Source organism: Sorex araneus, chromosome 6, assembly GCF_027595985.1.
Source record: "Sorex araneus isolate mSorAra2 chromosome 6, mSorAra2.pri, whole genome shotgun sequence".
Classification (NCBI taxonomy): Eukaryota; Metazoa; Chordata; class Mammalia; order Eulipotyphla; family Soricidae; genus Sorex; species Sorex araneus.
In genome coordinates, this window is record NC_073307.1 from 109,709,682 (window position 1) to 109,737,584 (window position 27,903).

General features: G+C 56.1%; 1 protein-coding gene across 4 annotated transcripts in view; it reads left to right on the plus strand.

The window, feature by feature from the left end:
- The window catches only part of TUB (TUB bipartite transcription factor), a 95,043-nt gene that overhangs the window by 55,124 nt on the left and 12,016 nt on the right, over positions 1-27,903 (plus strand). For 3 of the 4 annotated variants that reach the window (XM_055141635.1, XM_055141634.1, XM_055141632.1), the window contains exons 2-3: positions 26,078-26,129; positions 26,468-26,636. In XM_055141635.1, the coding sequence (XP_054997610.1) occupies positions 26,078-26,129; positions 26,468-26,636 (221 nt within the window). Of the gene's footprint in view, positions 1-16,242; positions 16,507-26,077; positions 26,130-26,467; positions 26,637-27,903 lie in introns of those variants that run through there. The other variant, XM_055141633.1, reaches the window with a different exon arrangement.

Sequence of the window (27,903 nt, forward strand, 5' to 3'; positions counted from 1 at the left end):
AAGCACACATACATGTGCATGTGTGTGTGCTCTCTCTCTCTCTCTCTCTCTCTCTCTCTCTCTCTCACACACACACACACACACACACACACACACACACATACACCCTCTGCTCTCAGCCTCACTGGCCTCTCAGTCTACACCTTTCCTGGTTCTGTCTGTCACTCTTTCCCTCAGCCTCACAATTCTGTGGTCCTCAGGACTTCCCAGATTTCCTGGCCTTTCCTCACCCCGCCCCTCAGGGAGCAGCACGGCAGCTTTTCCAGCATCTGGAGCACAGCATCCCACCGACACGCAGACCCCACACTTCCAAACTGGGACTCACAACCTCCACCCCTGCTCGAACACCCTCTCCTCACATGGGTCCCCCGAGAGGGCCCTGTGCGTTTCTGTCCCCACCTCAGGCTTGCGGCTGTTCCGTCCTCAGCCCCACTGCCTCTCCCGGAGCATCACTCAGTCTCGTCTAGAGACTTCCACTGATTCACCACTTCAGCACATGAGAAAACTGGGGCCAAAGTGTCACGATCAGGCCTGGGAAATGTCTAGCCCACCAAATCCTGAGTTGGTTCTGGGACATAAAAGGACAGACAGACGTGTGGGCTGTGCGCTGGCCGGCTGCTGCGGTCACACCATTGGTAAATCATGTCGGAGCCAGAATTCGCAGTCTCGGCCGGCTGCCCTCAGAAGCTGTCCCCGGAAGCTGTGCCTTTACCTCTCATCATGCCCCTTCTACAGTCAGTTCCAGGCCAGGCTGCTGAGAAGCCTGCTGGCCTCTTGCTTGACCATTTGGCCACACTATCTAAGGGCTGCCGTGGTCCCCCTCTCATGCAGGACCAAGTCTAGGAAGTCCAAGTCTTTCTAGGAAGGGGTTGACTGAGCTGCTTGCCTGGCCTGTGATTGACCTTGGTGAGCTTCCCTGAGGACGGAGCCAGGAGGAACCCTGAGCACAGATTGGTGTGCCCCCCCCCCCACACACACACCACCCTGCCGTGTTGTTCCGCCTCCAGCTGCTACCTGTGTTCATCTAGTCTCCAGCCTCGGGTGTCCTCAGGGTGAGCTGCAGAGCCAGGCCTCAGGCGGGCTCCATGCCCACTCCCCAGTGCCCCCACAGCTCTGTGTCTATCACTGGCTGGGAGGAATCCCTCCTGTGTTTGTGGTGTCTGCCTTCCCCACCGCCTGGACCTCACAGGCCGGCATCACACTGGACCCATCTCTGGGTCCCCAGTGAGCAACCGTTCGGAGTTCCAGGTAAACCTCCCACCCGATGAAGCAAAGTCGCTTCCCAGGTCACCTACACAGTTTGGAACAGGAAAGATCAGTATCTCTCTGTCTGCCCACCTCGTCCTGCTGTAGAAACCAGAAATGGGGGACTGAGTCCCAGCTTGTCCAGTCCCAGGACAGCAGGGCTGGAAGGGCAGGGGAGGGCCTCTGCATTAATTCTTCATCTTTGACGTGCTGGGTGGAGGCGCAGGTGGGAAAGACCTAACTAAGCTCTCTCTGCAGGGAGAAGGGATGAGCAGGATGCAGGCCCAGGCACCATGCCCAACTCCCTGATGTGCTGTGGAACTGTCCTAGCTTTTCTTGACACTTCCTCTGCGTAAACTATCCACGAGAGCATGAACTGTCACTATCACTGTCATCGATTTGCTCTGTATCGATTTGCACTGTATCGATTTGCTCGAGCAGGCACCAGTAACGTCTCCATTGTGAGATTTGTTACTGTTTTTGGCAAATAGAATACACCACGGATAGTTTGCCAGGCTCTACCGTGCAGGCGGGATACTCTCGGTAGCGTGCCGGGCTCTCCAAGAGGGGTGGAGGAATCAAACCTGGGTAGGCTGCATGCAAGGCAAACGCCCTACCACTGTGCTGTCACTCCAGCCCTAGAGTATGAACAGTTACTTCAACTGGAAATCAGCTCAGAACACTTTCTTTCCTTCTCCCGGATAACCACAGGCACACATTACAAACAACAAACACGGACACCTTTGCCGTCATGGTATTGCACTCTTATTACACTTTTCTTAGTATCCTTTATCTTTTTGTTGTTGGTGGTGTTAATTAGTGTTTCAGTGAAGTTTTTTCTAGAGATATGGCTCCATTTCTGGGTTGCTTATTTTCTTCCATTGGTGTTTTACGTGGCATTTGTGTCTGTCATCGCACTGTTTCAGCTGTCATAGCTTCATAGGACACACTGATGTCTATCAGGACTGGCCCCGCTCATTCACTATCAGAATAACCAACCACTGTTTTCGTACTGACTCTTTCCCTTCCTCATCTTTTACCTGGGCAATCCAGAATCCAACTTCTTAAACTCTGGGTCATCGTCCTTCATGGGGTGGCGTAACTAAGTGTGGGGCATTGTCAAAAACTCCAAAATTTGTTTCCAAATACATTTCTATATAATTTATTATCAGTAAAGTTTTATTTGTATATCTAGTTTGTAGTTTATGTGCCTACATACCTAGGGTTGTGTAAAACTTTCTTGGGTGAAAGGGTTTGCAAGTGGAAAATATTTAAGAAGCCCTGATCTAGAGGGCCCGGGGAAAGGCACCCAACCTGGGTTCGCCCCAGAACCAAATGCTCCCTGGAGCAGCGTCACCGGCTATAGCCCTAGAGGGCCCCAACCATCACTTGGTCTATCTCTGGAGGTGCCCTTATCGTCACCAGATTGGCACTGTGACCCCTGGTAGTACAGGGCCTGAGGATGCACTGACCACACACACAAGCCCGGTTGTCTAGGAGGGGATGACCCCCCACCAGGCTCTCCAAACACCGCTTGGGTCCCTCTCCACCCCTGCCCCCCAACCAAAAGAAACCCTGATCTAGAGGAACTAAGGACTGGGAGTTCATCCCAGGCTTCAGCAGAGACCACTTGACTTGGACATGTTTAGCTCGTGGTTCTGAAAATGGAAAAAAAAAAAAAAAGAACCCCTGATAGAGCAAAACAGGCCCCAAGGAGGTGGCATCCGTGCCCTGGCCAGCCTCTCTTTCCCCACTGCCTCAGACTCTGCCATTCAGCCACTTCCCTCGGGTGGATATTGCTGACGCTGGTGATCAGTCATCACTGAAGTTCCCCCGAGATGGAGCGCCCCTCAGCAACTTCCCGGAAGGGGTGGGAATGTGGGGAGCAGACAGAACAACACCCGTAGACCCTGTGTGCTTCCTGGGGAGTGTTTCCACCCTGGATTTTTCACTCTGGGGAGAGGGTCTGCTCCTTACTTCCCCATCTCCCAAGTCACTCTCACAGAAACATTTTACTTCTTAGTCCATTGACTTCTAGAAATACTCACATGTGAGACTTGGACAGTTTACATCACTGAATAACTGTGTTATAAGATAAAACTTAGGAACCAGGTTGATCAAAACAAGCCAGCAAGTCAGTGTGGTGACTTTGGGTTTCTTACCAGAACCACACTCACAGGCCCTGGTGGCACTTTGCCCTCAGAGGGAACCTTATGAACTCTTTGCACAGGGACTGCAGAGATACTTAACAGGCTAGAGTACATGCTTTGCATATTGGAAGCCTGGTTCTGTCCCCAGTATGTCATGGACCCTGAGCAATGCCAGCAGGAATTCCTAGAAATAGAGTTGGAGTAACCCCTGAGTAATGCCAGGTGTACCCCAAAACCAATCAAAGATAAGAAAGGAAAAGAAACCTCTTGGGGCCAGAAAGACAGTACAGTGGGTAGGGCTCTTGCCTTCCACTCGGCCCACCCCTGCACTGCATCTGGTTTCTAGAATACTGCCAGGAGTGATCTCTGAGTATAGTGAGCTATGACCCTTTACCAGCCCACAAAAATATCCCTGTACACGATCACATTTTGTGATCCTCTTGGAATTTTGCTTTGAACTAAATGAAATGCAGCAAGAATTCCTATCTTTAAAATAGTCTTTTAAACATGTAGGATAGGAATATAGTAGGAGTTCCCACTTGGTCCAAGTTCTTTTTATAAGTCTCAATTATATTTAAATTTTTTCTTCATATGAATCACAAATGAGTCTCATTCTCATTTTAAAGCAATAATTCATACATAATTCTGCTATTATAAAATGTTATCTTTCATTTACTTTCTGTAGATGATTATTGTATAAGAATGTTATAGAGTCCTTCCTTTTAGTCTGGAAATTTTGTTGAACTCTGATTCTAGAGATTTTCCTTCTTTCTTTTTTGCTTTTTGGGTCACACCCAACAATGCTCAGAGGTTACTCCTGGCTCTGCACTCAGGAATTACTCCTAGCAGTGCGTGGGGGACCATATGGGATGTTAGGGATTGAACCCAGGTCGGCTTCGTGCAAGGCAAATGCCCTACCCACTGTACTATTGCTCCGGCCCCTGAGATTTTCTTATTGATCCTTCTAATTTTTCTCATCTCCAAGTACAGTATATCATTTACAATGATAATGATTTCTGTATTCAAGTGCAACTATTAAAGTCATATAAGTTAGCAGCCAGAGTGATAATACAGCATATACAAAGGTGCTTGCCTTGTATACAGGTGACCTGGGTTCAGTCCTCAGCATCACATATGCTCCCCTGAGTGCCACCAGGAGTGATCCCTGAGTGCGGCCCCAGGAGTAAGCCATGAGCATCACCGGATCTGACCCAAAAATTTTTTAAAAGAAAATCATATAAATTGTTGTTTTACCTTTAGGCTAATACCGTTTATCAATATCATACTCAGGAACTTCCATTAATTTCTGTGGATATAATATGAAATTTTAACTTAAAAAATCATTGTAGTTTAGGTAACATTGATTACAAGAGCCCGTACAGCAGAGCCTGGCGAGCTACCCGTAGCATATTCGGTGTGCCAGAAACAGTAACAATAAGTCTCACAATGGAGACGTTACTGGTGCCCGCTCAAGCAAATCGATGAGCAACAGGATGACAGTGACAGCAACTGTGATTCAATAGTGTTCCAGTTCATGGTTTTGATGTACACAGTTCCCGCATCTTAACCACCACCAAAGTACCCAAGACCTTCATTTCTAGTCTTCTTCCTTCTCCCTTCCCCTCACTGCTGGGTGGTCTCAATGTTATAATTAAGGGTCAAGTGTTTGTCTTCATCTGATACTGTCTAGTCCCTTGTTTTGTTTCTCAATATAGCACAGATGGTCCTTCTCCCTCTGACTGTTTTCATAATGCCCTCCAGTTCCACCCAAGTTGCAACAAACTACACAATTTCTTTTCTCCTAGCTGAGTAGTCTTCCACTGTGTATATGTACTTTAGCCACTTATCTCTCATTGGACATCTGGGTGGTTTTCAGAGGCTGGCTATTATTCTTATTGTAGTTACTCATTTTTTAAAATGCTCTAGGTAGTTAGTGCCCATTCCTCCCCAGGCCCTCTGAGCCACAGTCCTTTATATAATTCTTTTTATTGAATCACTGCGAATTACAAAGTTTTAAAGATACATATGATTGAGTTTTGGGCATACATTGTTCCCACACCAATCCCTTCACCAGTGCCCATGACCCTCTACCATTGTTCCCAGTGGGAGGAAAACTTTACCCTCCCCCATTGTCCTAGTGTTGCCTTCCCTAACTTATTCCCCCAACTCCTGCCCCAGTGGCAAGCTTCCTACTGAAGACCAGCCTTTATATTGTCATTGGGCGTTCGATATTCCACTGTGATGTTTCTTTATAGCCCACATATGAATGTGATCATTTTGAGTCTGTTCCTCTCTCTCTGACTAATTTCACTCAACACAATACTCTCCAGATCCACCCACATTGCAGCAAACTGCATGACTTTATCTTTTCTTATGGCTGAGTAATATTCCGTTGCAGTTATACAATTGGGATGTTTCCACATTCTGGCTGTTGTATAAAGTTGAGCCACTGTCTCGGGCTCAACAATAGACTCTGGGGCTAGAGGGACTGGGGTGGGAGACAGAGAGTTTCCAGACCTCAGAGCCAACATCTACAGAGGGGCAGGAAGCTTGCTCCTGACACATCTAAAGGCAGGCCTGTACCTGATCAGCTTTGTAGACACTAAGAAGTTTTGGTGTGTGAGCCCAGGAAGTCAGTGAAAGACTTTAAACAGCAGGTGCCATGGTAGATTTGCATTATGAAAAGATCATTCTCGCTGCCATGTGAGAACAGACTGCAGGGGGGCAGAGGGAAAGGGGGTGCAGATCATTATGTAACGACAGCCAGCTCAGACAGTTCTCTCCTCACTGTGTGCCAGGCACTTTTGAAATGGTTTAATATATTAACTCTTAAACCTCCAGGAGCACAGGGAGTGCATGGCAGGTTTGCAGCCAGCAGGCCGCCCACGTAGTGAAGCACCCTGGGTCATCCCAGGCTCCAGGGAAGAGTTGTTTGGATGCAGGTGGTGGCACTGGAGACGGTGCCAGGGGACCAATGGAGGAGATACTTAAGGTTTAATGGCAGCGGCACTTGGTGATGGCTGGGCTCCTGGGGAGGAGGAGAGATCAAGGTCAGAGTTTTCCCACCTGTGTGTGGCTATTGGGATTTGGCGGGGCGGGGGGGGGGGGGGGCTTCGTTCGCTTTTCCTGTGGGTTGCTCTAATGTACTCTTCAGCTCTGCTCATTTTAACGGAGAGGGCGGAAGGGACACACTCATCGCCGGGGTGCACGCTGCACTCCCCTCCGCCTTCTCTGTCTGCAGGGGGATGTTGGGGGAGGCTCTCTCTGCTCCTCACTGGAGTTTGTTTGGGAGTGAGAGGACAAGTCAAGACCAGTGAGTTCTTCATCCCTCTCCCAGGGAGAGGTGTGAAATATAAGCCCTTAAGTTGCAAGTTGTCAGGTAGGGGCCTAGGTAATGAAACTCTGGTGACAGTGGGGTACTTAGGCAGCAGTCTACCCCTTACACTTAGGGATCTATACACCGAGGCCAAGGCCAAGGACACAGGCAAGAGCTGGGTCTTTGCTCATGGAGGAAGCCAGAGTTTTCCAGTCTGCCAGACAAACAGACACCAGTAGCATCTTTGGATCCAGCAGGGGACTTGGTCACCTGCCCCAGTGGGGGCACCAAAGGAGGAGCCTACTGTATCAGAGTCAAAGGTAGGGTGAGATGACTTAAGAGAAGGTCGTAAGGGCTGGAAAGACAGTGCAGGGGTTACGGTGCTTGCCTTGCACGTGGCCAATCTTGGGGTTCAGATCTGAGCACTACAATGTGGGTCCCCAGGATTGCCAAGAGTAACCCTTGAGCACAGAGCCAGAAGTAAGTCCTGAGTACCACCAGGTGTGGGCCCCAAACATCCCTCCCCCCAACTTAATGAGTGAATACAAGTTATTGTTTGGGGCCAAAGAGATAGTATCGGAAGTAAGGCTTGGCCAAGTTCCAATTCCCAGCACTTTGTATGGTGTTTGGGACAGAGCACTCCTGAGCACTGCTGGGGAGGGAAGGAGGGAGGGGGGAGGGAGGGAGGAAAAGGAAACAGTTTTATTGGGCTAGAAAAATGGGTACCAGTAGCTCATAAGAAGTAAACTGAGGTCGATTCTGAGCCCCCGGCCAGGAAGTTTTGGAAAGGAGTGGCCAGAGGCGGGGTCAGAGCCAAGAGTGACCCAGGCGAGAGGAACACCCAGTGCTCTAAGACACTGCCCCCGGGACCACAGCCCCAGTCTGTTCTGAGGACTGGTCCAGTTTGCCTGCCTCCAAGAAGACCCGCCTAGAAACCACGATGGGTGTGAGGGCCAGGACAGGGCCATCTGGCCAGACATGTACAGATCAGATTATGGGGGTCTTTACACTGAGCTGAGCCCCTGGCCCCAGTGACTGAGCGCCTACTCCGGACCCCTGAGGCTGACAGGAGAGGAGAGACAGGCTCGGGAGCAGCGGGCACCGTGGTACAGCAGAGGAAGTTTGTGGGGAAGGTGGGCACCCAGGAATCAGGCGCAGAGATGCAGGAGGGCATCCCGGCAGTGGCGGTGTAAAGCTGGAGAAGGCAGAGGGAAGCCTACCCCACCCCCACCCAGACTTCCCCACCCTGGAGCCCACCTGAGGAAGTGTAGAAAGGGCTGCACAGAGACCCAGGGGAAGCAAACCCCGCCGCCCCCCCTAACACCCCGAGCACCCCCCCCCCGATCCCCCCTGCCCCCATTCCAGAACCCAGGCAGGAGGCAGTGCTGGACACTGCCCCTTCTCACACTCACACACCAGACCTGTGGCACAGGCTCGGACTGGGTGAATCCTTGCTTTGGGGACCACCCACAGCGCTCATGCTTCCCGCTGCCTAATAACTCCCGAAGGAGCTGTGAGCAATCAATGAGAGCCACACGGAACCGCCAAGGTGGGCGCTCTCATGACTAAATGTTACCCTTCCATGGTGATGAGAACGTCGCACGGTGGCCTTGGGTCCGCCCTGTGCAGGAGGCGTAACAGGCGTCACCTCAGCTGAAGGAAAGCGAGGTGACCCCCACCGTTGGTTTTCTTTGCTACCCAGGGAGGTTGCCGCAAAGAAAAACGAAATGCAGCTCTCCTAAAGCCGTGCGTACTTCCTTGGTAAAATACCAGCCTCTGCAGCTTATTTCAGGGTTGCTAAAACTATAATCATCTTCTTTGTCTCCTACTAGCCTTGCCGTAAAAAGTCGAAATATACAGACATGTATAGTACTGGGAGGCAGCCTTTGAGATTGTTCCCTGAATTTCCCGAGGCACAGAGAGCTGGCCCATCGCGTCAGAGTCACACAGCACATTAACCACAGGAGTTCCGACCGGGCGCCAGGGCTGGGGTTCTTCCCTCGACAAGCATCCCCATTTTAGAGTTGGGAACACTCAGCCTAGGAGGCAAAATGACTCCGATCCCTTAGTTGTACCCTTCAACACTGTTTCTATGGAAACCCGGTGATGATAGAGTCTGATATTTCTTATATTTATCAGCTGAAAGGAGGAAAGAACCATGAAGCAAAAAAAAAAAAAAAAAAAAGTCTGAATTTGGGATGATAAACTTTGCAAATAGTTTAAAGTCACATGTTAGGGCCTGCTTCCTCTTCCCAGAGAGACTGACTTGTGAATTCGGAATAGGGTTGTTTTAAATAACCATCATTTTTTTTTCTTGTGGGTAGGGGGTGAGTGGAGACTCTTAGGTCTTTCCGGAAAGGTTACAAAATAAAATGTTCTTTGCCCGAGGATATAAAGGTAATGGCTCTCTGTTTGAGGAAGGAGAGGGCTCTGCTAGATAAATCTGGCATTATGAATGTCTGAGAGTGCTCTCCCTCTCTTCCTGATCAGCTTAATTCCTTGTTGCTTGTCTGCAAATCCAATAAGGCTGGTATAACTACCCCCACCCTGCGGGCTGAGTCCAGGGGCCTGAAGACTCCTCAGAAGCCGTTGCCTATTGGTGACACAGCCCTGCGCCTGCCCGGGAGAGCTGGGCTCACGTGCCCTGAGGCAGAGGGGACTGGAGCACTGGCCACAGCAGACACGCGGCTCCCCCAGGACAGGGACACTGGTCTTAAGCTCCCGCTCCCCTCTCTCCTGCCCCACCCCCACCCGGCACTGCGGATGGGCCCCTCTCAGTAGGAGAAGCTCTGCAGCCCCTCGAAACAGAGCTGAGGACCCCCCAATGAAGAGCCCGAGGCGGGGCAGTGCCCAGTCTTCCCCTGCACCCTCCAGCTTAAACCTGCTTCAGATCCCAGAAGCTCCCCGGGCAGTAGACACGCGTGCATTTGAGCGTGGCCACCTGCGTGTCCTCCCGGGAGTATATGGCACATGGTGACCCAGGATGTCTTAACCTCTGGACTCTTCAAACAGTGTGTTTACCAGGCCATGGTACAGGCACTCACGGTGCTGGTTTCTCTCTGGCCCTCGGGGGTGGAGAGATGAACTGTGCTGTCTGGGGGTTCCTAGTATCTCTGTGTTGAGGATGGGGTGGGGTGGGGGAGGCGTAGCAGGAGCCCAGAGCTGGAGTGAGGAGGAAGCACAGTCACCTGGAAGGAACATTCCGGAAAGATGGGTGGAGTCCTGGGGGGGCATAGCTGGGGACCCTCCACCGTGTCCGCTCTCACCCCAGGCAGCTTTTTATGAGACCATTCACATGTGCGCTGGCTCACAGCCTTCTTTATAGGCCATTACGCTTTCCTACAGTATTGTAACCCATCTCGTAAAACTCTTTCTCTGTCATTGAAAAGCCCCTGTAAAAAGCTGCTTAATGACCCAGCCTGTGAACATCGAACTATTTACTTGACCAAGTCCCCAGAAGAGATAGACATCACATATCCCCGCTTTCGCCGTTTCCCCAGAAAATGAAAGAAAGCAGAAGCTCACTCTGTCCCCAAGCCTGGCACCCCTGTCTCTTCACTTGGCTCGACTTCTTGGGCAGGAACTCACCGCCGACGACTAAGACCCTCCTTGTTCTGTCTCCTCTGGAGCACTGCAGTGAAGCTTGTGGTTCGACAGCCCCCTCCTGCGTCCGTTTGGGGGTCAACCCTCGCAGGGTCCTCGCGGCTTGGAGCAGGCTTGGCAGTGTCTTCACCCGTAAAGTGGGGATTCATGATAACACCTACCTCATCGTGTTGCTGTGAGGAGTCTATGAGAAGAGCCCTGGGTAATTCTGAGGCTAAGAGGCGTGACTCAGGGGATGTAATCACAAGGCCAATTTTGTTTTTATCTCCCGTGGTCTCTTGAAATGTAGTTAAACATATTCTACGGAGCTGCTTTTGCTCCTTCCTAGACTTAGATAAAATTGATGGCAGGACCCATGAATTTTCTGGGGAGTGAACAAAGATCATTCTGTCAATATATCCTTCTTAGTGTGAGAGAAGTTTTGAATAGCCAGATTCAGGGACCAGGTGTGCATGCACGGCTCCTGACCCCGGTTCAACCCCCAGCACCGCCTGGGCCCAGCTTCAGCAGATGTGACCTGGAGGACCCAAGTACTGAGGACCAGGTGACTCCCTGTTCTGGATCTTCAGCCCTGGGAGTGGTTCCCAAGCCCCGTGAGCACTGGCTGGCAGCCCCTCAAACCTCCCAGGAGTTTTTAAACTACAGTGTGACACCACCCTCCAGAAGGACAGTCCTGCCCACAAAGGAGAATTGGGAGCATTTCCCTGACAAGCTGAAGGGAGAAGGGGAGAGGGGAGAGGAGCAAGGTGAAGGGGAGAGGGGAGGGGAAGGGCAGAGATGTTCTGCCTGCTGCTTGGGTGAGGGGGGGTCGACTCGGGGACTTACCCCTCAGGGGCCTCCTTCGTGGGTGCTTGGGGACAAACGCCAGACAGAACTGGTGTCTCTCCAAGTGCAGCTCCCTGGGTGTGGGTGAAGCTCTCTCCTCACAGAGAATATGCTTTCTCTCCTCAGGTTCGAGAAAACCGGGGTCCACACCCCTCCCCTTCCAGAGGGTCCCTCTTGGCTGAGAACTAAGACAATTCCATCAGCCTTTATGGCAAGACCCATCTTGGTCCACAGAAAACACTCTTGTGTGCTTGACTCCCACAAAACTGGGCTTCAGGTGAACCCTGAAGCAGTAGCGCTTAGCCAGGTGAGAGGTGTCAGCCCAGGTGGCCCCAACACCACTGTGGCCGCATACTCAGCTTCCCCAGAGCGTCTTCTTTGGAGCCCTCTCCGGAATTGAGAGGCAGGCCCAGGGCGCTCCCTAGAGCGCCTCTCCGATCTCCCACAACCCTTTGCGTGTTTCCCCTCCTTGTCCCCCTATGCTAGAGGCCGGGGCCCGCTGTGGGTTGGCGCACCCCGGGTTTCCACACTGCCTTTCCAGATCCCCGTTGGTGTCTCTCACCTCACTTTGGAACATGAAATCTATGAACTCAGAGGGAGCGCCGTAGCTCTGCATTCTATACCCACCTTTACCGCTGTGAAGGGCAAAGTGGGGGCCCTCCACAGAACGGGGGACTCGACAGCCTCCCCTGCAGGTTCCCGTGTGTCGATGTGGCCGGTCTCATGGGTGCTGTCCACTCAGGCTCCTCTCTTACAGCTCCGTGGTTTCCTCCCTGCCCCCTGGTTTCCTGCTTTATGAGCTTTACCATTCCTCTTGGCTTTCATTGTTGTGACTTTTCCTTGCTGATGTCTTCCTCACTGGGAAGTGGGAAATAGACATATTGGGTTTAATTAATTTTACTGGTGGTTTGCCTACGTTTCTTCCCACAGAGCTCTCAGTAAGCCTCCTCACCTCCCTTCAGTCAGATAATGGGGCCATGGTCTTTGTATGGCCTGCAGGTACTTGAGGGAAATGTCACAGGTCTGGCCACTCACAGGACACTGCCACCCTGCCACAGTGGCATCCCCACAGCCTTGAAAGGCACTGGGTGTTGCTTAGGGCCTGCTCATCCTGGTTCTGGACTTTTCCCTTGTAGCCATCTTTCAGTTTCAGTCCCTCTGGTCTTATCTCCTCTTATTTTGTTTCTAAATATATCTTCCTAAAAACCACATCTGCACAAGTTATTACTGGTGTAAAACTGTGTAAATGGGGGGCTAGGGAGATAGTACAGCTGATAAGATGCTTCCCTTGCATGCGGCCAACCAGGGTACCATCCCAGACACCCCATACGGTCCCTCCTAACACCCCACTCCCTGGAGTACTTACTGAGCTCAGAGCCAGGAGTAAGCCCTGAGCACCACTGGGTGTGACCTAACCCCCTGCTCCTAAAGAGAACAAGAAACACAAATGGGTCTCACTCGCCAAAGAATAAACTCCAATCTCCCTAGCATGGTGATCAGGGTAGCATACTTTAGCTTCCAGACCCATCTCCTGCCATTCAAACCTCTCACTCATGTGCCACCACGCAGGGTCATTGCCTCATATCTCTATGCCTTGCCCAGGGCCTCCATTCTGTCTGGACTACCCTTGCTGGAAGCCAGTCTTAGTATCTAAGTAACTGCGAAGCACATCTTCTTTCTCTTTCTGATTCGTCTGTGAAATCCTGTGCATCCTTGAAGGCCCAGTCCAGCTGCTATCCATTCTCATCCTTAGCAAAGCCTTGTCCTAAGCCCCCTCTCTCTCTCTTCTTCCCTCACGCACTGCCCTAGCTGTGTCCCTAGCCCAGTGTGTACCTGTGTTATAACACCAGCATCCCAGGGCCTCCTCTTGGCCCTGTGTGAGCAGAACTGAGCAGGACGCCTGCTCGCACCACTGCTGCCTCTAACCCCAGCTGTGTCTAGCCAATGTCTGGTGAATTGGAATTGCTTTCCTCACTGCAAACATATAATAGCAAGCTCCTAGGCCGGGCACTGAGGGATGTGGTGCCCAGCCGAGAATGTTGTTTGTATTCTGTGCTTCCAAAACTGGCAATGGCTGACCCACTCCCAATAAAACCCAAATTACAGATAGAAAATTTAAGACTCTGCATGGAAGTACCAAGATGCCAAACACTAATCTCCTCCCATGGGTGAACTGGTCTTACCCAGGGGAACTTGCCCCGAGACCCTCCAGCAGGGGTGGCAGACCTGAGCTGTTCCTTTTGGCTGCTCCATCCCTGTGTTTCCTCAACTCCCCTCACCAGCCGTGAGCACATTGGGAAATGCCTCAGCAGCACCCAGGGAGGATCTAAAGTCATAGCAAATATCTCATCTTTGCAGGATTTGAACAGGTGGTGGGTGGGGAGGGGTGTTGGGCTGCAAAGTAGCATTTCAGAAGAGAGAGAACCTTGTTCCAGAGTTAAATCTGAAAAAAACTTGCCAGTCGGCCTTTTCTCAAGGGTCTCTCTATGGTACAGTTATATTTTAACCAGGGCTTTGTAGAATATTCGTCAATGCTACTTTCTGGAGTGATGGAGCTCTCGGAACAGGAAACCTCTAACTGCAGTTTTGAGAGGAATCTATATACTTGTGCACCCTAAGGAGTTCGCAGCAATGCGCACTTTGATCCTTCCCACGCACACTCATCTACACACCCTCCCACAAATGCTTGTCCGGACCCAATACTATAGGGGCAACAGAGACACAGACACACAAACACACACAGAGACACACACAGACAGACACAGACACACACACACCACACACACACACACACACACACACACACACAGAGACATGCAGTCTCACCAGCTCTCCCTCCTCCCAGGAGCACATGAACAGCGCCCACAGGAAGCGACAGGAGAGCTGTCTTATTTCTGCCCCTCACACTGATTCCTGACTTTGCTCCCTTAGGATAGAGCCTAAAGTGTCTACTTAATAGATTCAATTACTCCAGGCTCCTGAGACCTTCCAGCTAAGTTCTGATGATAGCTTTAAGGTGTCAGGTAATTTAGGAATAAAGGGGCTGGGGGTGGGGAAATAAGCCCTGATGTTCTTGAGCGGGAGAGGTGCTGGGCTCTAGCCATGTGTGAAGGAGATGCTGTCTGTAGCTTGGAGAGCGCAGGGCCAGCCGCGTGCTCTGCAGCATTGTCTTCAGGCCTGAAGGTCACAGGCTCCCGCTTCACAGGCTGCACTACACGCCAGAAGTGAAAGCAGGGGCTGTGCCCCGTGTCTCCTCGGGCACAGAGCAGTCCTTCTTTCCATCTCTGCACCCACTCTGGAGTGATCTGTTTTATTTGGGTTTTTTTTTCTTTGTTCCCCCAACCCCCCCCCCCCCCCCACCAAGCCATTGATAGCCCCTTGTGGCTGGTCATCGGCAGTTTCGGCCGATGAAAAGTGCACTTTTGGAAAGTGCTGATGCCAGGCCAGCGGTGGATCTGCCCTGCCCTACGCTCCGCTAGTCTCCGGGGGCGCAGGGGCACCAGTGCATGAGCTGCCGTTGGTAGGAAGACAACCAAGGGCAAGGACTGTCGATCCGGACAGTGTATGAATTTCTCGTTCACCCTTAACCAGTTGCACAAGAGTTTTTAACTTCCTCTGTGCCTTAGTTTCTTTGAGATGGATCTGAAATGGATCCTTCCTCTGTGAGATGGGTATATCTCTGGAATGACTCAATGGGTTGTATTGTATCAATAGGCCCTGATGCCCAGAAAAGATTCTGGGTTTTATAGATACCAGGCAGGGCATGGCTGCAGAGCTGGGGGCGTCCTGGGGTGAGGAGGCCTGACTGGAACCAGGGCCGCACATGGCATCCTTCCTCAGCCCAGCGGTCCAGTCTCGCATCCCCACCTGGTCATGTAGTCAGGAAGACATCTGAACCTCAAAGAATCCCCATCTGGACACAGTTCTGGGTTGGCTGGGCAGGGTTTGGGCTGTATTGGGGGCTGGGGTGCTGCTTAATCCAGGATGCACATGAGGAAGCTCATAGCGTTAACCCTCGTCTGCACCCCTCAGTACAACCCAGCAGCTCAGTTGGCCTCTGCGAGTCCCCCAGGATCCCCATGGGTCCTCTGTCCTTCATCCCCACCCTCAGGTCTTGCTTTAAAGTCCCTGCTAGTTCTAGGGTCCGGAGAGATAGCACAGCAGGTAAGGTGCTTGCCTTAGGCTCAATCCATGGCACTGCATAGGGTCCCTGATGGCAGTGCTAGGAGTAAGTGTAGCCGGTGTGACCCCCCAAAACCAAAACCAAAATAAAATAAAGTTGGTGTTAGGAAGGATTTCCCCACACACACCACTTTTGTCTATAGATTTTTTTTTTTTTTTGCTTCCCTTTAATGAGGTTCCTGAAAGGGGCTTTGGAGGACCAAACCCTAGTTTCCTTTCAGCCCGCTGGTGGCTTCCGGTCTGTAATTGTGGGACTTTGGGGCATCCCTGGGGCTTTATTCTCTGGAAAACAAGGATAAAATGAGCCCTTGAGCGCCTCTCTAGGCTGGTGTGAGTGTGCAAGGACAGTGCCTTAAACAGGAAGGGTTTGAGCAAACACCTCTGAAACCAGTGCGAAGGTTGGGGGTGAGGTGGGCTTGTGAGAACTGGGGAGGAGGGAAGAGAGGGAGTGACCACCCTTTCGGGTTCCCCAGGACCCCTCTAGGTCCATCCTGGCCTCAGCCCCTTCCTGCACAACCGGCTCCCACAGTTACCACCCCCGCCCCAGCCCTTGCCGCTTCTCCCGCCCTTCCCCCGTTCCCACCCCCTGGCCCCCAACCTGAGCCGCGTCTTGCCATGCCCTAGTGGCGGAGAGCGGTGGGTGTTAGGACTCTTCCCGGGTTTTATTTTATTATTTTTTTTGCAGAGGGAGGAAACGGAGGCCAGAGTCCCCGTTCGGTGGCCGCGCTCTGACAGCCCGAGGTGGGCACGGGCGCGGTCACGTGCGTGGAGCCGGGCTGCCCGCGATTTCGCGGGACTGGGTTTTTTTGGGGTGGGGTGGGGGGGCTCCCGGCCGCGGCGGGGCGGGGCGAGGGAGGCGGGGCGGGGCGGGCCGCGGCTGCCACGCAGGAGCCGGGCCGGGCGCGGACGGCCGAGCCCTCCGGCGGCGCGGGGCTGCGGGCCGGCCTGGGCCGCCTCCCCGCGCGCGCACCGCCCCGCGCACCCCGCCGGCAACCGCTGTCCGCGCCCGCGGCCAGGGCCCAGCCGCGCGTCCCCGGCCCGAGAGGATGTGGCCCGGGGCGGCCCGGGAGCTGAGCAGGGCCCCCCGCACCGGCCCCCGCGGGCTCCGGCCTCCAGAGCCGCAGCCGCCGCCCCGCCCCCGAGAGACATGACTTCCAAGCCGCATTCCGACTGGATTCCCTACAGGTACGCGGGCGCCGGCCCCGCTCTCGCTAGCTCGCTCTCTGCATGGGGTGGGGGGGTGGGAGCGGGGTGGCGGGGGGCCCCCGCGGGCTTGGCCCATCACCCTGTCACGCCGGGAGCGGAGTGGAGCACCCACCGCCTCCACTCGGGGTGCAGGGTTCCCGGTGAAACCCCAACCGGGCCGCCGGACCCCCTATCTCCTTTCCTAGTAGCCTCTGCACAGGGGGTTAGGGGTTCCAGGCGCTGGTCCTTCCTATCCCAAGTTTGGGGGCCCAGCAGAACAGAATGCCCCTCTCCCCACCGGGGCTGCTGCCAAGGACGGCCCCCTGGTTTGTGCGGGGCCTCCCTGGGCCTTACTGGGTCGTCAGTACCAAGTGGGAGTCACTGGGGAGAGCACAGCGCGCTCAAACCCGCGTTCATAGGCCCAGAACATCTGGCCAGTTGTTCCAACCAGCACGCACCAACCGGATGTTCGCTCAGAGGACCAGACCCGATCGGACTTGGGAGGGGGTTCAGGCACTCACATCGAGAATTCCTGGAGGCGCTATTGGGCACCCAGAGCTCAGGGCTGCCCTCATGCACGTGCACCTGTATCTGTCCACACTCACAGCCACAAGCATGAGCGCGCACGCACACACACACACACACACACACACACACACACACAGACGCGTGCACACGTGGGCTCATGCAGGTGCAGCTCTAGGTATCTGTACATTTACACATTCGGTGTTTGAAGAACAGCCAACAGCCCCCCCCTCCCCACTAGCAAGGACCACTCCTATTCTTCAGGGACCCTGAAATTCACCGGCGAACAGGTCTCTACCTGGACGTGCCTTGGCTCACAGAACCAGGGCTCCTTTCCATTCATGGAACACAGAAGAAGCCAGGCCTATGTCCCAGACCCTGTGATCAGTCCCGGGGACAGGCTGGAACTGTACCACCTGTGCAGGGGCGAGGCTGGGGAGGGGTCTCTGGGGCCACTCCCCATCCCGCTAGCTATTCCATCCTCTGCCTTGCCCCTGGAAAGGAGCTGATTGCCATGGCAGCACCAGATCTGCAGCCACCCATTGGCTCCTCGGTTGCCAGGGACTACAAGGCTTTCTCTGGGCCTCCTGGAGAGGCATGTGTAAAAAGGGTGCTGGACAACTAAGCTGCCAGCCCAGAGGTAGGGACAGACCCTTGGGACCCGCCTGATGACAGACGTCTGCTCTCAGGGTAGAACTGGATGCTGCTGACTGGCAGTCATTTCTGACGGCACCCCTCCTTGAGTGTCCAAAATGGAAACCTGCAGAAACCGCCCGGGGCTTGTTCAGAGCAGAACATTTCCCGAGCGGGCACTTGTCACTGGCCCAGGAGTCCATCGTTTCTCTTGAGCATCTTGTTGCTTCTGTCCTCTAGGGCTTTCACAGCTTGCTGGGTTCAGAATGTGTGGGTGCCCCTCCCACCCCTCCAGCCTCTCCCGGGATGCTTCCTGGAGACCTGTGCGGCATATCTGCCTTTCCCCCAGAGCTTCCTTGCGGGTCTCGGGGGCTGCGTTCACTAGAGAGGTAGTGCCACCCCCCAGCCCCCGCCCCAGGGCATCCAGGCGAGGACCACAGGTTACCTCTGCAGTGTCCAGGGCTCTCGCCATGTGTGAGCAAAGGAGCTTCTGGATGACCCGGGGGGTTGGAGGGGGCGACCCTCCTCTTCTCTCGCCTCCTAGCAGAGGTGCCTGGGCAGAGGCCGCACACGGACATCCTCAGTGCTGTGCAGGTACCTGCACGGGTCCAGCAGGGTCGTGGCCACAGACTCACCTGGGAGGGAGAGGCCATTTGCAGGGACTTGGCAGACCAGGTCACAGTTCTAGGAAATCTCTAGAGCGAGGTCGAGTAAGCTCTTGGAGAAAAATTTGCCTCAGACTCAGGGATGGGGCTGGGGGTGTTGCTGGCCTGTTCCTGAGCAAGGGGTCTGGGGAGGCGGTGGTCTCCCCAGGAAATGGGTTGTGCCCCAGTGAATGCCCAGGGCACGGGTATCCTGCCTGGAGTCATTGACCCAGCCCCGTGCCCCTCCTCCCCACATTCCTCTCTGGGGCCTACACACTGTACTGGGAGCTCCAAACCCTGCCTGCAGCTCTGCATCTCGGGGTGGGGGGCCCTGCTCTGTAAGCGGGGGGAGGATAGGTGACTCCTACCCTGGGGCAGGCTGTCACCAGTAGGTGCTAGCACCGCTCCTGCTGTGCCAGGATCCCTCTGAGCCTACCCCGAGCCAGGCAGACCTGGGCAGAGAGAAGAGGCACCTTGCCTCGTGCGTGACCTGGGTTGCCAGCTGCAGGCAAAGCCACGTGGCTGTCGGCTCGCCGAGGAAACTGGGGCAGGAGACAGACGGGCACTTGACTCGCACGAGGGGGATGGGACCGTGCCCTCGTGTGCAGGCATGTGAGTCCCTCATGGCAGAGTGTGTCCGAGCCAGGTGTGTCCCTCAGAGAGGGGAAGCAGGGTCGGCCAGTCAGCTGGGTGAGGGGCGCGGATTCGCCCCTGTCCCTTAGTCACACCTGCATGGTTCCCGTTCAGAGACAGTGGGCGGTGATCTTCCCAGGGGCGTCACAGAGTTCTCTCAGGTTCTGACTCAGAAGGGAGCCATGTGGCCCGGACCATGAACAGCTGGGGATTTTTGTTTCTCTCCGTTACCACCGATTCCATGTATTACCTTTTTCTCTTTCTCCGGGTTTTCTCGAGGGGTAGGAAATGCCCCCCTGGGTCGTGACTCTGTGACCTTTCAGGAGTCAGAGATGGACACCAAGACTCCAAGGAGCTGAGGCCCATGGGAGCTCGGCATCTGTGCCCTGTGCTCCCACGGCCCCTGCTGGCTGTCCTTGCTAGGCCATCGACTCCGGGCACCAGGGGGCTCAGTGGCTTTCTGGCCGTGAACCTCACCTCCCACGGAGACAAGACACCCACTGTTTCCCGACCCCACCCCCAGAGACCCCACACAGCCTAGGGTCACGGTCCTGTTCCCTCTGCAGGAGCTTTGAGCAGAATGCAGGGAAGATGCGACTGTCCCAGGAACCTGTTGGGCCATGTGGCCTCTGAGACTATTGACTGGAGTCTGGCCATCGGTCGGCTGTGGCGGTTAGGAGGTTCTCCTTCGGCAGAACTGACTGAGGGAGCAGGGCCCCGAGAATGCACCCCCCACCCCCCGCCGAACTGCGTGCAGGGTCTCAGGTGGGCCTGGCCATGCAGCAAGGCTGATACCCCCCCCCACACACAACCAGTGCTGGCCCCTCTCCCCCCATGCTGACCAGAACCTCCCCAGGGTGTTATCTGCGCCCGCCATTCGCCTGAATCCCTCTGTGAGCAGAACCCCAGGGTCTGGGGGAGTCTGTCACCTTCATCGCGCCTGTGTGGGAAGGACCCACGTGGAGGGCCTGGATGGCTTCTGCTAGGTTTCTGCTTGTCCCATCGCCCAGCTCCGCAGGGTCTCCCAGCGACTCCTGTGTCAGGGCTCAGCTTAGGGTCTCATTGCCTGTTTGCCAAGAAACCTGCCTGGCCTTCAGTTCTTAGGGAAATTGGCCCAACGCTGGAAACTGGCCCTCCAGGGCAGGATCCATCGTTGGAAAACCCTCGGGAGGTTTGTCTCTTGGACACGGTCACCCCCCCTTTCACCTTCCCATCTTGTCCGTAGGTTGCCGTGGCTGATCTTGGGGTTCCTTATAGAAGCCTGGCCACACCGTGTTTTGTTTTGTTTTGTTTTGTTTTGTTTTGTTTTTCTGATGCTCCTGAGAGTGGGGCACCCTGACTTTCTGGCTAACTTGCCCCTTGTGATTTTTTTTTCTTTTTTTTGCTTTTTGGGTCACACCCAGTGATGCACAGGGGCTACTCCTGGCTCATGCACTCAGGAATTACTCCTGGCGGTGCTCGGGGGACCATATGGGAAGCTGGGAATCTAACCCGGGTCGGCTGCGTGCAAGGCAAATGCCCTACTTGCTGTGTTGTCGCTTTGGCCCCCCTGGTGATCTTCTAGCAGTTCTGTCGCCCCCTCCCACAGTTCTGCCTGGAGCCCATATTAGGTACTCACCCGCGGACTGATATCTCTTCCCTCCTCTGAGCATCGCGCTGCATCTGTATTCTTACAGCTCTATTGCAGCTCCTCAGTTTCTGTTCTGTTCTTTCGAGAGCACCAGCCGTGGCACACGGTCCCCATTTACATGACTGAGCATTTGGACTGTACACCGCACACGTCAGGTGCTTTAAACAAGGAGGAACTGGGGGGGACTGGTGCCGGGGCCTCTATCCCAGCAGCTCGGAATTCCCGAGTCACACCCAGTGGCCCCGGCAGTGTGAACACACTGGGTGAGTCGGACTGGGACATAGCCGGCAGCCCCCTGTCCAGCCGCCTGTGCTTCGCTGCGTCCCTAGCAGCCCCCAGACCACAGAAGGTCCAGACTGGGTGTTCCAGGAGGTCAAGCCTTGGGTGCTGGGGCTAGAGCCAGGGTCCCCGGGTCCTCTTCCTCCAGCCGCGCTGACTTTCTGGGTTGTGTGGGGGCAGATTGATCCATCGGGACTGTAGGAAGTGGAGAGGCCAGGGAGAGGGCAGGGGGACATGGACGTGGAGAACGGGTCTGTCCCAAAGATGAGCTGGCCCTGGGTCAGGGGCCTCTGCCAGAAGGTCAGTGGATCTTCTGGAATGTGCAGGTGGGACCTCTGAAGAGAAAGGAGGAAATCAGCGTCTCCTTCCTGTATCTGTCGGGCCTGCCTGGCCTTCGGGAGATGGCCCTGCCCACAGGCCTCGCCCACTCTTCTGGCATGTGGTGCCACCGAGTGGGCGCTGGGCAGTGGGACAGCCCGGTCTCTCCCTGGCCTAGTGGGTGGGGGGCCCCGCAGGAGGCGGCCCTGATGAAGGAGCTGCCGGGGTGAGCTGAAGCCCCATCCATCAGCGCCCGCTCTGGCCCGCGCCTCCTGGCGGGTCCGTGATTGGAGCCTGGGCCATTAAAGAGTCATTAGTGTCTCCTCGTGGTTCTTGTTCTTGACCGGGGCGGGCTCGGGAGCGAGGAGGACCCCGAGGAGAGGTGCTGTCGTCTGGCCACCAGCGTGGGTTTGCCTGTGCTGCTGGCTCCTGAGAACCGCGTGAGAGACGCGCAGACAGGTCTCCGGGGCTTCAGGAGTTTATTGTCAAGTTCAAGTGTGGGTCTGGGCCCCTCCCCAAACGCCCAGGCCTGTCCTCTGACCCGGGAATGAAGTCCCTCGCCCTGTCCCACACTGCCCCGTCCCTAAGTCACCTTCTCGCCTTCAGTGTGTGTGACCTGGTCTCATCCCTACACTGTTACCTACCCAGTGTCACTTTCCGAGTCGGGGGTTGTGTCCCCGGGTCGTGTCCTCTCGCGGACTGTACCCCCCACGGTTCCCTACTGTCCCGTCCTCTTCTAGTCTCCACCCACGGTGCTTGTGGGCGAGACACCTGTGCTCAGTACCTGTCACCGCCTTGCCCCTTGAGCTCTGCGTGGGTGAATCTGCCACCTGTCCAGGTGCACGAGCGCTTCCTGTTCCTGAAACCTGCCTGGGCCTGTGCAGAGGGAGAAAAGCAGGTGAAGGGAGAAGGACCAAAGGGGCAGGGCCTGACTGGGAGGTGGGGGGGCCTCCTATTTTCTGCTGCAGTCTCCCCCCCACCCCCGAGGCCATTCCATTATCTCCTCTGATTGGCTTCCCCCTCAGTGCGCGAGATTCATAGCTACCGACTACATTAACTAGCAACCTGCGGAAGCCCCCGGAGCTTTGGGCCTGCCCCCTCCCCGCTGCTGCTGGTGTCCCCCCTACTCACAACACGCCGCCACCTGCAGAGGAGCCTGCTCCGTCTGTGGGGACACATGTTAACCCTGAGAGGGACCGGGTGTCACGTTCCTACCTGTGTCACGTTCTCGTTTCCTGGTGCTGGCAGTGGCCCAAGGTCCAGGTGGCCCTTTGCCGCTGCCCGGGACCTGCTCTCCCTGGCGCGCTCGGCAAGGCCTGCTGGGGAACGAGAGGGCCGGCGGCCTGCCGGGGTTGCTGAGGTTTCTGGACTCTTTTCCAGAGCCAAGCCCTTGTCTCCGCCCGTCTTTCCCCGAAGACTTGTAGCTCAGCGTGTGCTGAGGCCTGTGGCTCACTGCCACTCTCCCTGTCAGAAAAGGGGGCAGGCAGGGACAGAGGAAGAGGATGGAAAGGGCACGACAGTGGGGCAGGGGGCGCTCTGGACAAGCAGTGACCCCCCATGGCCCAGCAGTTCTGAGGGGGCTCTTCCCTTGGCACGAGATGTGCCCCCCACCTCTTTCCAGAGTACCCCCGATACTAGCACTGCTCGTGCAACTGACTTTTGCCCCCCAATACCAAGCCCGGTGCCAGGGACGGCCCAGACCCCCGCTCCTGCTCTGTGCCAGGCGGTGCGACACCCAGGGAGCAGCTTCTCCTGCTGGCACTGAGGGCCCCAGCTGTGTGGGATGGAAGTCACACAGGCCTTGCCCTGCCTGTGCCTCCAAGCTGGGGCCGGCCCTGCCTTGCCCTCTCCTCCCACCCTGGGGACAGCCAGTGGACAGGCACTGCTCAGGTAGGAGGCCCAGGGACCAGGGCCCTTGAATGGACCCCTGCCAGTCAGTGTGGTCAGGGGCGAGACCCTCACTGCCATATTCACTAGCCCAGGAGTTAAGGGAGCAGCGAGGACATTGTGGCAGGCCCTGCGGAGCCCCGGATGCATCCCCCAAGGCTGCCCCCTTCCACCGAGAGCTGCTGGTTCCCTGTGCTCTGGGCCTGGCCCTCAGGAGCTGGACGGATGCGCTGCTTTAGGGCTGCTGCCTGTTGACGGGGGTCTCCTGCTGAGCAGCCGCAGCTGTGGGCGTGGGGCATCAGGCTGTTTTCTGCCCCGCCACACCCTCCCCTCCCAGTCCCCGTGGTGATTATGAGAGCAGAGCAGCCTGCGGAGCTCCGGAAAGGCCTCCGAGACGGCACGTAGGTGGGACAGTTGCTCGGGAGAAACATGGATTCCTCATTGGCTGTGGCCAGGGTGGGAGACGGAGGAAGCATGCGGGTCTGGGGGTCTGTCTGTGGTCCCTGGACTCCCCCCGCCCAGGAAGGAAGTGGTAAGGCTCTTGGCTGGCATCTGCCAGACTCCACTTCAGTCCCCGGCACACATGTGGTCCCCCCAGCTCTACCAGGGGTCACGCCTGAGCACTGAGCCAGGAATTGTCCCAGAGTACCGCCCCCCCCCCCAGCAAAACAAAGTGAACTGAAAGGCGTCTGAAAGAGGTGGACGCAGCTCCTCCACTTGCTGGGGTGGAGGGGTGGGGACCTCATCTTTTTTCTTTTTTTATTTTACAATCTATGCTTTTGATTTATTTATAATGATCAAATTGATCCAAGAACACTTCTTTTCCATATGCCTGAGGTCTGCATGCTAACAATGCATAATGGAATTATTTTATATATAACAAATAATGGGTTATTTGTTATAATACATCAGGTAAGGTGATTTCCTTGTACTCAGCTGACCAGGATTCAATCCCCAGCATCTCATGAGTTCCCCTGAGGCTGTCCAGGAGTGATTCCTGAGCATAGATCCAGAAGTAAGCACAGCTAAGCATGGTACACGCATTCCCCACCTAAAAAATATTTTTCTTTAACTGAATCACCATGAGAACAGAGTTACAAAGCTTTCAGGTTTAAGCCTCAGTTATACAATGATCAAACCCCCATCCCTTCACCAGTGCACATGTTCCACCACCAAGAACCCCAGTATAACTCCCCTCCCACGCCCTCCCCTTCGGCCTGTGTGGCTGATGATTTTCACTTTACTCTCTCTTTACTTTGATTACACTCAGTATTTCAACAGAAAACTCACTATTATTATTTGGAATTTTCCCCCAACAATCAGACCTGCCGAAAAGGCATCATTTGATAATATGTTTTCCATTGCTGGAAATGAAGAGCATATGAGGTCTTGGATTTTTGGTATTTTAGTAATTAAATCCAGAGAAATTTCTTCCAGAAGTCGCATCAGTGCAAGCTTGTACCTCTGTATAGTGGGTTCTAAAAGATGGCGGTCACCACGCTGCCACCGCCAAAAGGAAAAGCCGAGAGAGAAAGACCTTTCCTCTCCCGGGGCGGCATGTGGCCGTAGCTTAGTTCACAGTCGAGAGGCATTTCTGCAAGAAGCCGCTGGGTGCTGAAAGACGTTCGTGGGCCTCCGGGATCGTGGTTGCTCAGGAGCCATTCCTGTGCAGCCGCGCGGGGTCTCATCTGGGCAGAAAGGGGCGCCGTTACCAACCCCCATCCCGAGATCTCCCACGCACCATCAGTGCCAGCTCATACCTCTGTTTAGTGGGCTCTAAAGTCGTCTTTGCCAACATGCCCTTCGAGGTCCCTGGCACATCTGCTCCAAAATGGGGCCTGTGTGTTTGCTGTGTCTTCGTTCCAGCCTGTGCTGACCCTCCCTGGGACCCTCCCAGCGTGAATGTGTGTCCGAGAGAGCCGCACACCTTCCTAGCGCCGCTCCTGCGGACAGGGAGCCGTGTCGGGCCAGGGTCAGGCCAGGGCGGCTCGGGGGTCCCGGAGCCCAGGCCCTCAGCCTCTAACCCAGGGTTTCCCAAAGTGGATGGCTACTGGCCGGTGATTACCGCAGGCGAGGCCCCGACGCTGGCACCATCCCCGGCATCACCTAGGTTCCCCTGAGCACCATCCGGAGTGACCCCTGAGCACAGAGCTAGGAGTAACCCCTAAACATTGTGGATGTTTCTCCCTCCCCAAACATACGAAGTGTGGGTGATACTTCCGCCCCAGGGGGTGCTGGATTGATTGGGGCAGGGGCTGGCGCGGGGGGGGGGGGCAGGAGGGGAGCCTTAGTCGTCCCTGTTGCAGTTGGGAAGAACTTTCCGTTTGCTTAGTAAAGGTGGCTTTCCAGAGGGTCGCTGAGGAATTTTTTTTTTTTTCTGAAATAGCACCTAGAGGTCAAATAAGTCAGGGAGCTCTGCTCTGCCCCGCCCCCAGGCAGCGCCCCTTGGCTCTCGTGGAACATGGGCCTGGACACAAAGAACGCCGAGGAGTGGGACTCCAGGGAGGCAGGGCCAGGCTGTGTGTCCACGGCCTTCGGGCCTCAGCAGCGTCAGCACCATGTGTCTGAGAGGGTCTGTGCGTGCCTGACACCCTCCACCACCGCGCCCGCCTCAGGGGCTGCCGTCAGTCTCGTGCCCCCCATCTCTGCCTCAGGGAGCAGCAGCAGCTTGCCCATCCCCCTGCTGTGCTCCCTGGGGCCCCCTCACAGTCTCTCCCAGAGCGTGGAGGCCAGGGAGAGCCAGCAGAGTTGAGTCAGGCCCAGCGCGGCACCCAGACGGTGGGGGCCTTAGCAGGAAAGACGTCCCCCAAGTCCCCAGCAGGAGGTTCTCCAGCTTGCTGGTCCCAGAGAGCAGCTCCCCAGCGCTCCCACCCCGCCAGGCCCCAAGCCCCCCTGAACCACAGGCCCCGGGACGACCAGGGGGTGCTTGAGACAAGTCCTTCGTGGAGGGGATGGGCTCTGGGCTGCACCCCGGCAGCTGGCGGGCCCGTCACCCCTGTCTCCCCGCTTCTCCCCTCCACAGTGTCTTAGATGATGAGGGAAGCAACCTGAGGCAGCAGAAGCTGGACCGGCAGGTGAGGGGGCCTGGGGCTGGGGCCGGGAGTGGGTGTGGGCCATCCTGGGGAGATGCCCGGGTGCAGGAAAGCACAGTCGTGTCTGCTGCTTGGGGTGGCTGTGGGCGGAGGGTCCCTGGATGCCGGGGGAGGGTCTTGTGTCCTTTTCCTGGCCCCCAAGTCCTGTGCGGCTACGGACGTGAGGCCAGGACCCCGCTGGGCCGGGCACCCCCTGTGGAGGCCTCTGGACCGCTGTTGCGGAAGCAGGACCTCCTCTCTGGAGGCTCCTTTTCTGGGGAGGGGGTCTCGGGCTCCCTCTCCGGGGCCCCCACCTTCGTGCCCGTGCCATCCCTGTGCAGCGGGCGCTGCTGGAGCAGAAGCAGAAGAAGAAGCGCCAGGAGCCCCTGATGGTGCAGGCCAACGCCGACGGCGCGGGGCGGCCCCGGAGCCGGCGGGCTCGGCACTCGGAGGAGCAGGCGCCCCTGGTGGAGTCCTACCTCAGCAGCGGGGGCGGCACCAGCTACCAAGGTACCCCCCTTACCTGCCCGCTTCCCGGGGCGGCCCTGGGCAGGTGAGGGAAGGCTCCCAGCTGGGGGGGGGGGGGGTGTCGCGGGGAGGGAGGCGGCTCCTGCAGGGGCTGTCAGGTCCCAGTGCCAGATGCTGATGCTTCATTTCTGACTTCCTTGCTCTCGGCCACGTCCGCCGGTGCTCGGGGGCTATTCCAGGCTCTGTGCTGGGTGGAGGGGCTGCTTGTGACTGTTGGTGGGGCCCAGGACTGAACCCAGGCCTCCTGCATGCACGCACCAGTCCTCTGAGCGCTCTCTCTGGCCCTGGAAGGCGAAAACCTTCCTGCGTCCAGGAGTTGCAAAGTCCAGGTTTCTGGCGGGTGCTTCCCGGACAGCAGGAGGGGTCCCGAGCTCCCAGGAGCAGAAGTGGCTGCTCCCCGCCGGGTTCTGTCTCCAGAGAGGAATCCACTCGGCAGCCTGCCCGCAGCCAGGCCCTGATCCCTGCTCCCCGGCCCTCTCTCCACCCAGTTCCATTCCTGATTTGACCTACCAGATCCCATACCTGCCCTCTGAGCCAGCTCAGCACACAGCCACTAGCTCCATCCACACCCTCCAGCGCCCCCAAAACACCCCTTGGGGGCGAGTCTCTTCACTCCACCTCACCCCTCCTCATCCAGGTCCAGAGGGTTGGTCCAGCTCATGCACCTCACAGAGCGTTGGAACCGGGTGTGCACTGCCCCCTGCTGGTGCAGCCTCGCCCTTGCTGGCGCTGGCACAATTTTCTCAGGAGCCAGAGCCTCCAGCCGGCTGCCGTGGCATCACCCGCCTGCAGTTCAGGCCTCTCCTTTTCCAGACTGCTGGGCCCTCCCACACCCTGGTCTCCAGCCTCTTGGGCTCTGGCAGCCAAGGCCTAAACCCGAAGGGGTTCCTGTGTCGCTTGAAGAATGATGAGAACAGCCACAACAGATCCGTCCCCTAGTTTTGCATACCATCGGGCCTCAGCCCCTCTCAGGAGGCCCTTCCCTGTCCAGTGGGAAGGGTCGGCTTGTGCCCTTGGCCATGGCTAAGCCCGGTGCTCGGTGCTGTGGCTGCTTCGTCTCATTAGCTGCGCACAACCTCTCCTGATCTCCAGGTATGCCGAAGACTGACCTGGCTAGGGGGCCCTACTGGTGTCTGAGCCCAGGCCCGCCGGACACTGGTGCCCTTGGCACCAGCTGGTGCTGCCTCCTGAGGAGACGCTTCCTGATGCTTCCCTGCATCTTCCTCCCACTGGGGGGCGGCTGGGGGGC